A 16,719-nucleotide genomic window follows, 5' to 3' on the forward strand; every position below is an offset into this window, starting at 1 on the left:
AGAAGAGTATGAAGGGAGAAGGGAGAAAGAGAAGAAACCATTACTTGATCAGTGTTTTGATGGGGTCCCCTCTCTTCTTGACCTATGTTTCTACTAGAGAGCTTGATTGTGTCAGACAAGGACATCTGCTTTCCAAACCCTCAAATATATTCAGGGATTAATAACTTCTACTGAGTACGCCAAACACACAGGGACGGCATGTTTAGTTTCCCGAAATGTGTTCCCAGAATAACATTCAGTAAATCTTTAGACAGGAAGTCACATTCCCAAAACACCTGGAAATAATCTGCATTAGTCAAAAACTACAGATAACAAGTCTCACATAATTCGACCATAAATTTGTTATTTTTAAAAAAGAATAAGTACTATTTACTGAGGGCCTATTCTCTGCCAGCCATTCTGTTAGGCCTCTTGCAGATATGGTTTCTAAGTTTTTCAACAGCCTGCAAGGTAAAAAGGAAAATGGAGGCTAAAAGAGATTGAAATACATGGTTTGCTGACCGTATCTCTGAAACTACCAAACAAGACAAGTCACCTCCACATACCATTAGTAGACAGAAGGAAGTAGGCTGCATTCTGCTGAGGGAGCCATCTTATTTTATTGATTTTTTCTTCTATTTCTAAACTCTTCAGGTAATCGAACTCGGGTTCATGGCTCTGGAATGTGCTGTAAACATTGTATTCACCCCTACGATGAACCTGATTTTTACTCTGTAGGAAGGGAAAAAAAAGTCACATGAAAGATTAAATCACATAAGCCAACTGCAAATTCACCAGTTCCTTCCTTTTTCTGAGTAGAGTCATGAGGGGTGAGACGGGCAGGCCGTGTCCAAATGGGCTGAGGGCAGGACTACGACGGCCATGGGTTCCTCTTTAGCTCAGGGCCCTCAGGCTGTGGTAAATACTGGCCCCTTCAATATTTACAACTTTTTACTTATAAAGTATATACATAAACTGCTGCATGTCTTGGACACCCTTAGGAGTGAGTCATCCCATGCTGATGTCCATACAGACTTGTATCAATCTTTTAACAAAAACACAAAGCTGTAGCATCTGCACCTTTCACCGGCCTTTTAAAATCTCATCAGATCTTCACAGAATCTCTGAGAGGTGCACAGAGCAGGGAAATGAACAAAAGAGGCTCACAGAAATTAAAATGACTTCTCAAAGGTCACACAGCTTATAAGCAGTGGATCTCTCCCTCTCCTTTTTCCAACATGAATAACAAAACAGACGTGAGTGCAGAGATGACATGTGAATCATTAGGAGAACCATGAGACTTTACACTGGCTTTCCCCCAGCGCTGATTATGCAAAGTGCACACAGCAGGAACTAAATAAATGGTGAGAGAACAAAACATAAAGGAAGGGTGTGCAGAAAGGGAGGAGACAAAGAAGAAAGGTGGATAGGAGGAAAAGATGGTGTGAAAGAGAGAAAGGGAAGAAGGGAAAAGGAGGAGGATAGGTTTGCATTTTAGGACCTAGTGAGCAAGGGCCTCAAGATTCAGGCTTCGGAAAACTGTGTTCAAAAATTCAAATCCAGGTCTTGCTAGGCATTTGTCACAAATGCTTGACTCTTAATAAAAGGCTCAATTAAAAAAAAATTTATCTCTGGGTAGATACTGAACATTCAAACCCAAGTCTCAATTTACTGATGGGTGATGGTACTGATACCCAGATGTTAAATGTGCCTGTGAGGGCACTGAGGTTCCTTGAACAGATTTTCCAGGACAGCACGTCTTGAGGATTCACGCACAGGAGCCACACACGGGAATCAAAAGGAGGCCTGACCTAGATGTTGTCACATGGCTGTGTTTCTCAAGCTCAGTGTTCATTCAACCCCAAGTCTCACCGCAAAGCCCAACATTTAACTGCAGGCTATTATCCTCAACATTTATTCCTTATTGAACAATACCACCCTCCTTTGGAAAATGTGTCCCCCTTCTTTCTACTAATGAATCAGGTTCCCCAAATATTTCAGTAAATTAAAATAGGTGAAAGCTATAAATACCTAATGGGAAACATGGAGCGGAATATTACTGGCAACACTCTGCCTTGGGTAATTTATGCTAAACAGTTCCTCTGGTTTCTCTTTATCATCACTATGAACCTAATTGGATTTTTTTTTAAAATTGAAGAAGAAGGTTTGAAAATCAATTTTAAAAGGACTTTAAAGGCTGACATCCTCGCTCCTACCCTGTTTACTGCAGAGAGAGCTAGTCCACCTGAAAAATAAATTTTTACGAGTGTTGATTTGCTACCATCCAAATCAGACTGTCAAGTGTGTGTAGGATGTGCCAGACCAATTAGCACTAGGCAGCTCCGGAAAAGCAGGAAGAATTCCAGGTCACGAAGAGCTATTAGTTCCTACTTGCCAACAACATTTTCGTGTTTCCAGGGCCAATGGAATAGGCTGGGTGCCTGATTTAACGCTGAACACTTGAATTCATACAGAAACCCGAGGGATTACGATGCCCTTATAGAAATTAATTGCAAATAATGTGCAATTACCAAATATATCACCTCTAAATGAGGCTTTCCTTTTTTGAGGGGAGGTGGAACACAAATGACTTTGAGGCACAAAGCAGGCTTTAAATTGCTAGGGAAGTCTCTTGTGAAACCTCCCTCCTGCACTGGGCCCTCCTGCTACGCTGTGCCGGGTGAATCTCCGAGGCAGGCAGTAGCAGATGGGCGAGTTATTTGAACACAGACTGGCCTGCTGGAAGCTTCAGGACCACGCCGGCGGAGGCCAAGGAAATCAAATTGGGCCATAATTTCATTCTGACAGAACAGAAGCAGACACCAAAAAACTCAATTTATATGAAAAAGAGAAACAATTCCTAGTGGAACCCAAGTCTCAGGAAGAAATGGGCTTTTCGAGATTCACTGGGAGTTAGAACTGCTGCTCAGAATGCATAGAGCATTCAGCTGCAGGGAACTTCGTGTCACCTATAGTAAAGTGTGGGCTACATGCATTGCTCAGAGGGCATTTTCTGGGATTTCACTCCCTTTGGTAGGGGGAGCTACCATTTTCTTCTTTTTTTTTTTTATGGTTAGCAATAAAGTATTTTTAATTAAGGTATGTACGTTGTTTTTTTAGACATAATGCTACTGCATACTTAACAGACCAAAGTATAGTGTAAATATAACTTTTATATGCACTGGGAAATCAAAAAATTGGTGTGACTTGCTTTATTGTGATATTCCCTTTATTGCGGTGGCCTGGAACTGAGCCCACGATCTCTCTGAAGTGTGCCTGTAAATTGTATGTATTCTCTTCTGACCCAAGTTATCCTTTTCATATCTGTTGGGGAAGGGTTATATTTTTTATCCTAGGTATTCTGTTAGGAGTCCCTGAATTTCAACAGCTGGAGGAGGATAAACCCCACTGAAAAAGGAGGCGTTACACTCAACAAGCACCCGTGGAATTTTGCAGGTCAGATGAGAAGTGAGGTCGTTTTGAATGTGCAATACCCAGGTTTGGAAAGATGAGACCTTGCCCAGAAAAGGCTCTATTTTCCGGTGCTTTTGTGAGCCTGAGTGTGTAACTACTGATGTTAATGACTTTTTGGCAGTTTTAGTTTGCAAGCCAAGCAGCAAGGTTAAGGGCAACACATGAGGATTAAGGAACGGTGGGAGGCCTTCTTTAAAAGAAGAAAATGGCTATTTTGCATTCACTGCCACTTACCTCCTGCTCTCGTTGAAATATTACAACCCGACCCCCCTTGTCCCCTGTCGCTAGTAATTCTCCCGTGTGGTTGAATTCTACCGTAGAGATAATGTCAGCTGAAAAAAAGAAGACAAAGGCAATTTAAGTAACTGCACACTTACTTTGAAACGATAGATAATAGACATACTTTTCTGTGCATTTAAGGGCTTAGGGCTTTGTCTCTGCAGTGGAATTTACAAGGATTCTGTGTTCTGTATTTTAAGTGCCACTAGAAGTGGCACTTGGGAAAGTAAATTTCCCAGATGCCCACCCTGCACTGTGGTCTCTAGGAACAACTGGAGAGAACAAAAGGAAAAAGCACATTCAGACCCTTTTGTTTTGGTCAAGAGAAAATGAATTTCTTTACGGGCGCAGGGAAATGGCAATTTTCTTTGATAATTTCTACCAACCACAGGCTTTTTTCCCACCCGTGTCCTTCTGCATTCCCCTTTCTTCTACACCCAGAAACTTCCCCAAATGAGTTTCAGTTGTGGAATCCAAACGAGGGCTGAAGACTGAGGAAGAAGGGGTGAGATGCTTGAAGCTCAGACACCGAAAACAAAGGGGCGGATCACAGAGGAATCCTCGGGAAATCTCCAGGAGCTGGAAATTCAAAGAGGGACCCCACAAATGCTCCCCCTTTTCTGGTGAGCCGAACACACCCTTCTGGAAGAGCAGGGCCTTACTGCAACCCCAGGAGAATGGTGCTGAGAAAACAGGGTCACGAGGTCAGAGGGAAGAGAGAAATTTGTACTCTGTATTTCTTATTTTTTAAGTGTATTTTTTTTATTGGAGGATAATTGCTTTACAATGTTGTGTTAATTTCTGCTGTATAATGGCATGAATCAGCTATATGTATATCTATATCCCCTCCCTCTTGTACTATTTCTAAACAGAGAAAATACACAGGCATCAGGAAGTCCGCTCACAGATAATTGCTGAAGGAATGCCAGCCTACCAAGTCTTTCTTCAATGCTGGTAAGTTACCCCCCGAGGAACACGACAGGTAAATTACCTATGATTGGATTTATTAGGGCTATTTTTAGAAAAATGTCAGAGGTTAATTCCTCTGCAATTATTCCCCTGCAGGGCTCCGACAATTGCTACAGAGAGTGCAAATGAGTTTAAAAAAAAAAAAAAAAAGAAGGAAGCAGGGGAATTATGACTGTGGCCTTTGACAGAAGTACATTCTGAAGATTATGTCCATGTAAGGAAAGCAAAGGGGAAACAGTGAGGTGGAAAACTAAGGCAATTACCCCTGAATAATTCAAATCTCAAATCTTACTTTAATATCATCATTTCAGGATTTTCTTTGTATGCCTGATCAATTCAGGTAAGTAGTGTAAAATTCTCCACTTTGCTTCTAACTGTCCTTTTCCATCCATGAAAGAGCTTCAAATGGTCATTCTTTGCGCAGAAGGAAAAAGAATAAGGCATAAACCATAGGCACCTGCAAGCCAGGCACGTTTAAAAGAATAATTCATGATTTCTGTTTTGGCATCTTAGGTAACTAACCCCAGTGGTAGCAGATTCAAATCCTACAGGGCCACGCACGAGGGGACGTGGAGTGAAGTAGCAAGCTTGCGTTTCCTCTTAAAAGACAAGCTGGCTACTCAGTTTACGCCAACTGTGACTATGAAATATTACCTGTGTTGCCAGATATTCTGATTTTTTTTTAAAAAAGGAAGCTGGAAATCCAGAGTTTTATGTAAAATCGCTTCAGTTTTACCTATTGGCAACCAATTATTTTGTTCAGTGCCATGACATTAAGAAAAATATAATCTTGTCTATCAGCTGAAAATGGTTTGTGGGTCACCAGCTTCCGATCTCTGGTCTCTAGCGTCTGCCTTCAGAAAATGCCACCCCATTCCTTAATTGACAATCTCAACTGGACATCCCATCCATTCGCTCAAGAAGGCCCCACAAATGAATACTACCCGAAGGAAACACAAAAGAAGCTGCGTGGCTACTCAGTTCCTGAAGGAAGTTTAGAAGGCCCATTTCTAGAACAAGGGCTCAAATAGGAAGGAGCAGGCAAGCCCAGCAAAGCTGGGAAGCCAGCCACCCGGAGTGATTATCGGCCACTTTCCTTTTTTAGAGTTTGCGTGTCTTAGCAAAGCACTCTCGTGTACAGAGGAGACAAGAAGGCTGTTTAATATTTGCAGACGCCTCAGAACGCCCTGGTTGAAAAGCACTCGAGTGCTAGGATACACTTCTAACATTAGTCCCTGCTTCTGCCTTTTCAGTGAGTGGCTAGCCATGGGGTTATTCACGAAGCTTCCTGGCTTTGGGGGGAGAACCTAAAGCAGACATGGCTATTTCTTGTCACTTCCAGGCTTCTGTCAGGTACTAAAACATGAGTCGAGAAAGAGAAGTAAGGAGCGATGAGAGGGTGGTGAGGAGACCAGGCCTGGGGGTTAACAGTGCCATACTCATGTCTTTAGGGCTAAGATTCTACTGAAGGGCAGCTGAAGCCCTTCCTCTCAGCAGCTGTGTGAACACAGATGCTGGAGCTCTAGGGGGGTTCCAGGGCTAGTGCACTGACAACAAAGAGATGGCTCTTCCCTTTTGGTGACATTGAGTATTGGAAGGAAGAGGTACATAGCTCTTTCCAAGGTCAGCCTCTGGCTCAGTTTCCAAGAAAATGCCATTCCAAGGGAAACAAAATTCAGTCTCCCAGGGATGACATTCATACTATCTTTTTGCCTGGACTCTGAAAATGTCTTCACTCTCTCTTTAAGATGCACACAGGTCAAATCAAGGTAGGATTCAAGCTCAAGTCCAAGCCACATGATCCAAGGCGGTATTATTAGAACTTTGCACTATGGGATAACAGGCATGGTCCCAGCTATAAAAATACCTCCTTCGTTTTCCAAGCGTTATCACTGTTTGTGCTATGTCTCCCTCGAGAACCCTGTCAGAGAAAGGTTGACTGGTATGGCAGGATTCTGAAATTCCTTAGTCTGTTGCCAAGTCCTTGCCTTTATTTTAACCCTGCCAGGCAGGTGGTCTGTATATTGGGTTGCTTACATATGGCTACTGTGTGCTTCCCTTCAGAACATACACATTGCAGCTCAAGTTAATACCTGTTTTGAACTTTTATGTTTCCTGACTCATTCATCGTGGCTAAGCCAGTAGGTGTAACCAGAGTATTTTACTGCCCTATCCATCTCTGCATAGCTTCATCTATGACTGTTTAATAATTGATGCAAAATTCATGAATCACCCCACATTCCAGTTTCAAGATACAGAAACTTCTGATACAATACTCCTGGGCTTGCAACATGCTCTTGGTAGAGCAGTTTAAATTAGAAAACATACAATGCTCAAAACAACATGACTTTTGTTGGGTATAGAAAGAGGTTATGGCGATAATAATAAACTAGCAAACTTAGACACGATAACGTCACCTGAAATCATGGTCAGCAGAAATCAATTCATCAAGTTCAATTAAGGTTCAGTTCATCAAGTTCAATTAGAGGACATTTGCCTTTAAATGATAAGTGTGTATGACAACTCATTTTCTTAAACGCCCAGCTGAATCATGCTATGATGCAAAAAGCTATAAACTTGAGCATTTTCTCTCTGTTCTATAAAGAGGTGAATGAAGTGCATGTTTTTGACTAAAAACAAAAAGCAGAAGCCAAAAACAGTTATGGAGGTCAAATGTAGTTAACATGACTTTTTAAGGAAATCCTGGGAGGTATGACGTTTGCCCTGCTCCACATCTATTTGTGCTGATTTAATTTCCACAAGACGGTGGCCTGGTAACCCCATTTCTAGTTCAAAAGGCACTGATAAGATCAAGTTTTTCATTTTAAAAATCAATCTCAGCATCCTTCAAAGGTTCCAGACTAGTAAGTTCATACATAAAGTTTCCATTTAACTGAATAATAGAAATTGACTTGGCAATTATATGCATGTGATTGTGAGGCTAGAGAAAAGGAAGGACCCCCTTGTTCATGCCCTAATCCCCGCCCCCCCCCCCCCCCCAGTATACCATGCTAGGCTGGAGTCTATGCAATGCCAGAGCACTGGGCTGAGTACTAGTATTGGGTGATTTTTGATAAAACAATGGCTTAGTGTAGACTTAGGACCTAAAGCCAAACCTTCTGATGGGACAAGATCTCACCGACCAGGTCACTAGCATTGGCCTCTCAGCATCGATCACAGGGATTGAAATGAGACGGTAATGCAGTTTAGCCTTCAGAGCCCATTAAATGTTGTATCTTTCATCTTGGAAACATCTGGGAGATAATACTATAAAGTCATATATGTACTTTATCAGCTGACTAGTTCTGCAATATTTGGCCTTCTTCCTGATGAGGAGGTCAGTTCTAGCAGAATCTGCTGTTTCTTCAGCTAGGATAAGGATATCAGCAAGAATGGAAAGTAGGTTTCCTAGCAGGTAACAATGGTGAAATGATGGTAGCTGCCAGAAAGTTTGTGTTGAGAAGAATTCGGGAGGCCACTTCCAGGTCAAAGTGCTGTGATTAATTGGCAGTGGCTCCTGCAGTGGGGGGAGGTGACATGTGGAGCCTTTGTCACTGCTGTATCGGAGTTTCCGGCTAGATTGGCCTTGACTTTGCGGATCATTAAACAAACGGGATTCTTAGGCTCCCTGGAGGGAATTAAAACTACTCCTTCCATCTACATAACACTGTGGACTCATTGCATTCTGCTTCACAGTCCAAAGTTGGCATCCATTTTCTCGGATAAGGTTTTCCCTGGTATGTTTGGATGACTGAAATAGTACACTGGAGTATATTTTCCACCAAAATAGGGGGGAAAAGGAAGTCTGGTTTTGGCCAGACAAGATATACCCAAGTACTGCTACTGGGATTGTGCCAAAATGGTCATGTTGAAAAGATATTAATATATTATAAAATTTAAAAAAAGAATCAGGTAATAAAATAGTATGTGTCAGATGACCTCAATTTTGTTAAAGTATTTACATTTTAATATATATTTTTTAAACTGGTAGAGTAATATATACTTACTAAAACTTCCATTAATACCAAGATGATGATTAGAATATAAACTGAAATATCCCCCAAAGATAATAATTAACTCCTATAAATACACACACAAATAATCATAGGAAAAAGTCCGTCAGGGAGAGCACAGGATGATATTGTTTTGGGGTAGGACATGGAGGACTAAATTAAATTTTTTATAGTCTTCTAATTTCTCAGCATTTTCTAATTTTTTTACCTTGACTACAAATACTTGAACAATTTTTAACTTTTAAGCAATTTTAATTGACTTTCAAACTGAATACAAGATTTTAACATTTACCTCAGTGACTTTTTATTTTTTTAATTTTATTTAATTTTTTTTAACATCTTTTTTGGAGTATAATTGCTTTACGATGGTATGTTAGTTTCTGCTTTATAAGAAAGTGAATCAGCTATACATATACATATATCCCCATATCTCCTCCCTCTTGCATCTCTCTCCCACCCTCCCTATCCCACCCCTCTAGGTGGTCACAAAGCACCGAGCTGATCTCCCTGTGCTATGCAGCTGCTTCCCACTAGCTATCTATTTTACATTTGGTAGTATATATAAGTCCATGCCACTCTCTCACTTTGTCCCATCTTAACCTTCCCCCTCCCCATGTCCTCAACTCCATTCTCTATGTCTGCATGTTTATTCCAGTCCTGCCCCTAGGCTCTTCAGAACAAATTTATTTTACTTTTTTTCTTATTTCATATATATGTGTTATCATACGGTATTTGTTTATCTCTTTCTGACTAAATTCACTCTATATGACAGATTCTAGGTCCATCCACATCACTATAAATAACAATTTTGTTTCTCTTTATGGCTGAGTAATATTCCATTGAATATATGTGCCACATCTTCTTGATCCATTCATCTGTTGATGGACACTTAGGTTGCTTCCATGTCCTGGCTATTGTAAATGGAGCTGCAATGAACATTGTGGTACATGACTCTTTTTGAATTATGGTTTTTTCAGGGTCTATGCCCAGTAGTGGGATTGCTGGGTCATATGGTAGTTCTATTTTTAGTTTTATATGGAACCTCCATACTGTTCTCCATAGTGGCTGTATCAATTTACATTCCCACCAACAGTGCAAGAGGGTTCCCTTTTCTCCACACCCTCTCCAGCATTTATTGTTTGCAGTTGTTTTGATGATGGCCATTCTGACTGGTGTGAGGTGACATCTCATTGTAGTTTTGATTTGTATTTCTCTAGTGATTAGTGATGTTGAGCATCCTTTCATGTGTTTGTTGGCCGTCTGTATATCTTCTTTGGAGAAATGTCTATTTAGGTCTTCTGCCCATTTTTGGATTGGGTTGTTTGTTTTTTGGATATTGAGCTTCATTAGCTGCTTGTAAATTTTGGAGATTAATCCTTTGTCAGTTGTTTCATTTGCAAGTATTTTCTCTCATTTTGAGGGTGGTCTTTTAGTCTTGTTTATGGTTTCCCTTGCTGTGCAAAAGCTTTTAAGTTTCATTAGGTGTCATTTGTTAATTTTTGTTTTTATTTCCATTTCTCTAGGAGGTGGGTCAAAAGGATCTTGCTGTGATTTATGTCATAGAGTGTTCTGCCTATGTTTTCCTCTAAGAGTTTTATAGTGTCTGGCCTTACATTTAGGTCTTTAATCCATTTTGAGTTTCTTTTTGTGTATGGTGTTAGCGAGTGTTCTAATTTCATTATTTTATATGTAGCTGTCCAGTTTTCCCAGCACCACTTACTGAAGAGGCTGTCTTTTCTCCATTGTATATTCTTCCCTCCTTTATCAAAAATAAGGTGACCATATGTGCCTGGGTTTATCTCTGGGCTTTCTATCCTGTTCCATTAATCTATATTTCTGTTTTTGTGCCAGTACCATACTGTCTTGATTACTGTAGCTTTGCAGTATAGTCTGAAGTCTGGGAGCCTGATTCCTCCAGCTGCACTTTTCTTTCTCAAGATTGCTTTGGCTATTCGGGGTCTTTGTGTTTCCATACAAATTGTGAAATTTTTTGTTCTAGTTCTGTGAAAAATGCCAGTGGTAGCTTGATAGGGATTGCATTGAATCTGCAGATTGCTTTGGGTACTAGAGTCATTTTCACAATGTTGATTCTTCCAATCCAAGAACATGGTACATCTCTCCATCTGTTTGTATCATCTTTCATTTCTTTCATCAGTGTCTTAAAGTTTTCTGCATACAGGTCTTTTGTCTCCTTAGGTAGGTTTATTCCTAGGTATTTTATTCTTTTTGTTGAAATGGTAAATGGTAGTGTTTCCTTAATTTCTCTTTCAGATTTTCCATCATTAGTGTATAGGAATGCAAGAGATTTCTGTGCATTAATTAAAGTATCTTGCTACTTTACCAAATTCATTCATTAGCTCTAGTAGTTTTCTGGTAAAGTCTTTAGGATTCTCTGTGTATAACATCATGTCATCTGCAAACAGGGACAGCTTTACTTCTTCTTTTCCGATTTGGATTCCTTTTATTTCTTTTTCTTCTCTGATTGCTGTGGCTAAAACTTCCAAAACTATGTTGAATAACAGTAGTGAGAGTGGGCTACCTTGTCATGTTCCAGATCTTAGTGGAAACAGTTTCAGGTTTTCACCATCGAGAACGATGTTGGCTATGAGTTTGTCATATATGGCCTTTATTACGTTGAGGAAAGTTCCCTCTATGCCTATGTTCTGGAGGGTTTTTATCATAAATGGGTGTTGAATTTTGTTGAAAGCTTTTTCCTCATCTATTGAGATGATCATACAGTTTTTCTCCTTCAATCTGTTAAAATGGTGCATCACATCGATTGATTTGAGTATATTAAAGAATCTTTGCATTCCTGGGATAAACCCCACGATCATGGTGTATGATCCTTTTAATGTGCTGTTGGATTCTGTTTGCTAGTAATTTGTTGTGGATTTTTGCATCAATGTTCATCAGTGATATTGGCCTCTAGTTTTCTTTCTTTGTGACATCTTTGTCTGGTTTTGGGACCAGTGTGATGGTGGTGTCATAGAATGAGTTTGGGAGTGTTCCTCCCTCTGCTAGCTTTTGGAAGAGTTTGACAATGATAGGTGTTAAGCTCTTCTCTAAATGTCTGATAGAATTCACCTGTGAAGCCATCTGGTCCTGGGCTTTTGTTTGTTGGAAGGTTTTTAATCACAGTCTCAATTTCAGTGCTCGTGATTGGTCTGTTTATAGTTTCTATTTCTTCCTGGTTCAGTCTCTAAAAATTTGTCCATTTCTTCTATTTGTCCATTATATTGGCATATAGCTGCTTGTAATAATGTCTCATGATCCTTTGTATTTCTGCAGTGTCAGTTGTTACTTCTACTTTTTCATTTCTAATTCTACTGATTTGAGTCTTCTCCCTTTTTTCTTGATGAGTCTGGCTAACGGTTTATCAATTTTTTTATCTTCTCAAAGAATCAGCTTTTTTATTGATCTTTGCTATCGTTTCCTTCATTTCTTTTTCATTTATTTCTGATCTGACCTTGATGCTTTCTTTCCTTCTGCTACCTTTGGGGTTTTTTTTGTTCTTCTTTCTCTAATTGCTTTAGGTGTAAGGTGAGGTTGTTTATTTAAGATGTTTCTTGTTTCTTGAGGTAGGATTGTATTTCTATAAACTTCCCTCTTAGAACTGCTTTTGCTGCATCCCATAGGTTTTGGGTCGTCATGTTTTCATTGTCATTTGTTTCCAGGTATTTTCTGATTTCCTCTTTGATTTCTTCAGTGATCTCTTGGTTATTAAGTAGTGTATTGTTTAGCCTCCATGTGTTTGTATTTTTTACAGATTATATTCTGTAATTGATATCTAGTCTCATAGCATTGTAGTTGGGAAAGATACTTGATATGATTTCAATTTTCTTAAATATATGAAGGCCTGATGTGTAACCCAAGATATGATCTATCCTGGATAATGTTCCATGAGCACTTGAGAGGAAAGTGTATTCTGTTGTTTTTGGATGGAATGTCCTGTAAATAGCAATTAAGTCCATCTTGTTTAATGTATCATTTAAAGCTTGTGTTTCCTTATTTAGTTTCATTTTGGATGATCTGTCCATCGCTGAAAGTGGGGTGTTAAAGTCCCCTACTACGATTGTGTTACTGTCAATTTCCCCTTTTATGGTTTTTAGCATTTGCCTTATGTATTGAGGTGCTCCTATGTTGGGTGCATAAAAGTTTACAATTGTTATATCTTCTTCTTGGATTGATCCGTTGATCATTATGTAGCGTCCTTCTTTGTCTCTTGTAATAGTCTTTGTTTTAAAGTCTATTTTTGTCTGATATGAGAATTGCTACTCCAGTTTTCTTTTGCTTTCCATTTGCATGCAGTATCTTTTTCCATCCCCTCACTTTCAGTCTGTATGTGTCCCTAGGTCTGAAGTGGGTCTCTTGTAGACAGCATATATATGGGTCTTGTTTTTGGATCCATTCAGCCAGCCTATGTCTTTTGGTTGGAGCATTTAATCCATTTACATTTAATGTAATTATCGCTATGTATGTTCCTATTACCATTTTCTTAATTGTTTTGGGTTTGTTATTGTAGGTCCTTTCCTTCTCTTGTGTTTCCTGCCTAGAGAATTTCCTTTAGCATTTGTTGTAAAGCTGTTTTGGTGGTGCTGAATTCTCTTAACTTTTGCTTGTCTGTAAAGGTTTTAATTTCTCCGATGAATCTGAATGAGATACTTGCTGGGTAGAGTAATCTTGGTTGTGGGTATTCCTGTTTCATCACTTTAAATATACCCTGCCACTCCCTTCTGGCTTGCAGAGTTTCCACTGAAAGATCAGCTGTTAACCTTATGGGGATTCCCTTGTATGTTATTTGTTGTTTTTCCCTTGCTGCTTTAAATATTTTTTTTCTTTGTGTTTAATTTTTGCTAGTTTGATTAATATGTGTCTTGGCGCATTTTTCCTTGGATTTATCCTGTATGGGACTCTGTGCTTCCTGGACTTGATTAACTATTTCCTTTCCCATATTAGGGAAGTTTTCAACTATAATCTCTTCAAATATTTTCTCAGTCCCTTTCTTTTTCTCTTCTTCCTCTGGTACCCCTATAATGCAAATGTTTTTGTGTTTAATGTTGTCCCAGAGGTCTCTGAGGCTGTCCTCAATTCTTTTCATTCTTTTTTCTATGTTCTGCTCTGCAGTAGTTACTTCCACTATTTTATCTTCCAGGTCACTTATCCGTTTTTCTGCCTTAGTTATTCTGCTATTGATCCCTTCTAGAGAATTTTTAATTTCATTTATTGTGTTGTTCATCATTGTTTGTTTGCTCCTTGATTCTTCTAGGTCCGTGTTAAACGCTCCTTGTATTTTCTCTCTTCTATTTCCACGATTTTGGATCATCTTTACTATCATTACTCTGAATTCTCTTTCAGGTAGATTGCCTATTTCCCCTTCATCTGTTTGGTCTGCTGGGTTTTTACCTTGCTCCTTCATCTGCTGTGTGTTTCTCTGTCTTCTCATTTTGCTTAACTCACTGTGTTTGAGGTCTCCTTTTTGCAGGCTGCAGGTTCATGGTTCCCATTGATTTTGGTGTCTGTCCCCAGTGACTAAGGTTGGTTCAGTGGGTTGTTTAGGCTTCCTGGTGGAGGGGACTGGTGCCTGTGTTCTGGTGGATGAAGCTGGATCTTGTCTTTCTGGTCAGCAGAACCGAGTCCAGTTGTGTGTTTTGGGGTGTCTGTGACCTTATTATGATTTTAGGTAGCCTGTCTGCTGATGGGTGGGGTCGTGTTCCTGTCTTGCTGGAGTGTCCAGCACTGTAGTTTGCTGGTTGTGAGTGGAGCTGGGTCTTAGTGTTGAGATGGAGATCTCTCGGAGAGCTTTAACCATTTGATATTATGTGGAGCCAGGAGGACTCTGGTGGACCAATGTTCTGAACTCGGCTCTCCCACCTGAGAGGCACAGGCCTGACACCCAGCCGGAGCACCAAGACCCTGTTAGCCACACGACTCAGAAGAAAAAGGAGAAAAAAAGAATGAAAGAAAGAATAAAATAAAATAGTTATTAAGATAAAAAATAAAAGATAATTATTTAAAATTAAAAAATAATAAAAAAAGAAAAAAATAGAAAGAAGAGAGCAACCAAACCAAAAAAAAAAAAAAATCCACCAATGAAAACAATCATTAAAAACCATACTAAAAAGAAACAAAAAACAACAACAACAAAAACCCGGACAGACAGAACCCTAGGACAGACAGTAAAAGCAAAGCTATAGACACAAAATCACACAAAGAAAAGCATACACATACACACTCACAAAAAGAGAAAAAGGAAAAAGTATATATATATTGTTGTTCCCCTAGTCTGCCACCTCTATTTTGGGATGATTCATTGTCTACTCAGGTATTCCACAGATGCAGGGCACATCATGTTTACTGTGGAGATTTAATCCGCTGCTCCTGAGGCTGCTGGGAGATATTTCCCTTTCTCTTCTTTGTTGGCACAGCTCCTGGGGCTCAGGTTTGGATTTGGCCCCGCCTCTGCGTGTAGGTTGCCTGAGGGTGTCTGTTCTTCGCTCAGACAGGACGGGGTTAGAGGAGCAACTGATTAGGGGGCTCTGGCTCACTCAGGCCGGGGGGAGGGAGGGGCTCGGAGTGCGAGGCGAGCTTGCAGCAGCAGAGGCCAGCGTGACATTGCACCAGCCTGAGGCGCGCCGTGCGTTCTCCCAGGGAAGTTGTCCCTGGATCAGGGGACCCTGACAGTGGCGGGCTGCACAGGCTCCCGGGAGGGGAGGTGTGGACAGTGACCTGTGCTCGCACACAGGCTTCTTGGTGGCGGCAGCAGCAGCCTTAGCGTCTCGTGCCCGTCTCTGGGGTCCGTGCTGTTGGCCGCGGGTCGCGCCCGTCTCTGGAGCTCGTTTAAGCAGCGCTCTTAATCCCCTCTCCTCTCGCACTCCGAAACAACGGTCTCTTGCCTCTTCGGCAGGCCCAGACTTTTTCCCGGACTCCCTCCCGTCTAGCTGTGGCACACTAGCACCTTCAGGCGGTGTTGACGCAGCCAACCCCAGTCCTCTCCCTGGGATCTGAACTCTGAAGCCCAAGCCTCAGCTCCCAGCCCCCGCCCGCCCCGGCGGGTGAGCAGACAAGCCTCTCGGGCTGCTGAGTGCTGGTCGGCACTGATCCTCTGTGCGGGAATCTCTCCGCTTTGCCCTCTGCACCCCTGTTGCTGCGCTCTCCTCCGTGGCTCCAAAGCTTCCCCCCCTGCCACGCCCCGTCTCTACCAGTGAAGGGGCTTCCTAGTGTATGGAAACTTTTCCTCCTTCACAGCTCCCTCCCACTGGTGCAGGTCCTGTCCCTATTCTTTCATCTCTGTTTTTTCTTTTTTTCTTTTGCCCTACCCAGGTATGTGGGGAGTTTCTTGCCTTTTGGGAAGTCTGAGGTCTTCTGCCAGCGTTCAGTAGGTGTTCTGTAGGAGTTGTTCCACATGTAGATGTATTTCTGATGCATTTGTGGGGAGAAAGGTGATCTCCACGTTTTACTCTTCCGCCATCTTGAAGGTCTCCTCAGTGACTTTTTAGACTTCTAAAAAATTCATTTTTTAATTCCCCAAAAGTGGGAATTACTTTTTGTAATTCTCTTTTTGTGGCATATAGTTTTATGGGTTTGGATAAATGCATGTATTGAATACAAGTATCCACTACCATCTTAATGAGATAGAACAGTTTAATCACCCCCCCACCAAAGTTCCTTCATATTGCCCCTCTGTAGTGAAATATTTTTCAAAAAGGAATAAAATTATGGGAATCAAATGAGCTGATAGGTATATAAGAGCGTCCAAAGGAAGCTGTGCAAATACAGAGGCTTAATACTACTAGTCTCTATACATAAGGCTCAATTCAACTTATAGCCAATGATCACTTTCTCATTAGGTAAAGATTTTATATTTTTAATTTTACTGTTTCGAAATTATCACCATTTACAATTCTGTTTTTAGAGTGCTGGGAAGCTCAATTCATCAATATATCTTTGTTTACCTGTATCACAAACTGGGTTTATGCCTGAGGTTTTCTGCCTTTTGATTCAAAGA

At 40.7% G+C, this 16,719-nt stretch overlaps 1 protein-coding gene across 6 annotated transcripts in view; it reads right to left on the reverse strand.

Moving 5' to 3' along the window:
- PPP2R2B (protein phosphatase 2 regulatory subunit Bbeta) overlaps nt 1–16,719 on the reverse strand; it is a 456,159-nt gene that overhangs the window by 104,924 nt on the left and 334,516 nt on the right. For all 6 annotated transcript variants that reach the window (XM_067732169.1, XM_067732167.1, XM_067732168.1 and 3 more), the window contains 2 exons: nt 3,688–3,785; nt 546–711 (listed from right to left, as the gene is read on the reverse strand). In XM_067732169.1, the coding sequence (XP_067588270.1) occupies nt 546–711; nt 3,688–3,785 (264 nt within the window). The remainder of the gene's footprint in view (nt 1–545; nt 712–3,687; nt 3,786–16,719) is intronic.

Source organism: Pseudorca crassidens, chromosome 3 (assembly GCF_039906515.1).
Source record: "Pseudorca crassidens isolate mPseCra1 chromosome 3, mPseCra1.hap1, whole genome shotgun sequence".
In the NCBI taxonomy this organism is placed as follows: domain Eukaryota; kingdom Metazoa; phylum Chordata; class Mammalia; order Artiodactyla; family Delphinidae; genus Pseudorca; species Pseudorca crassidens.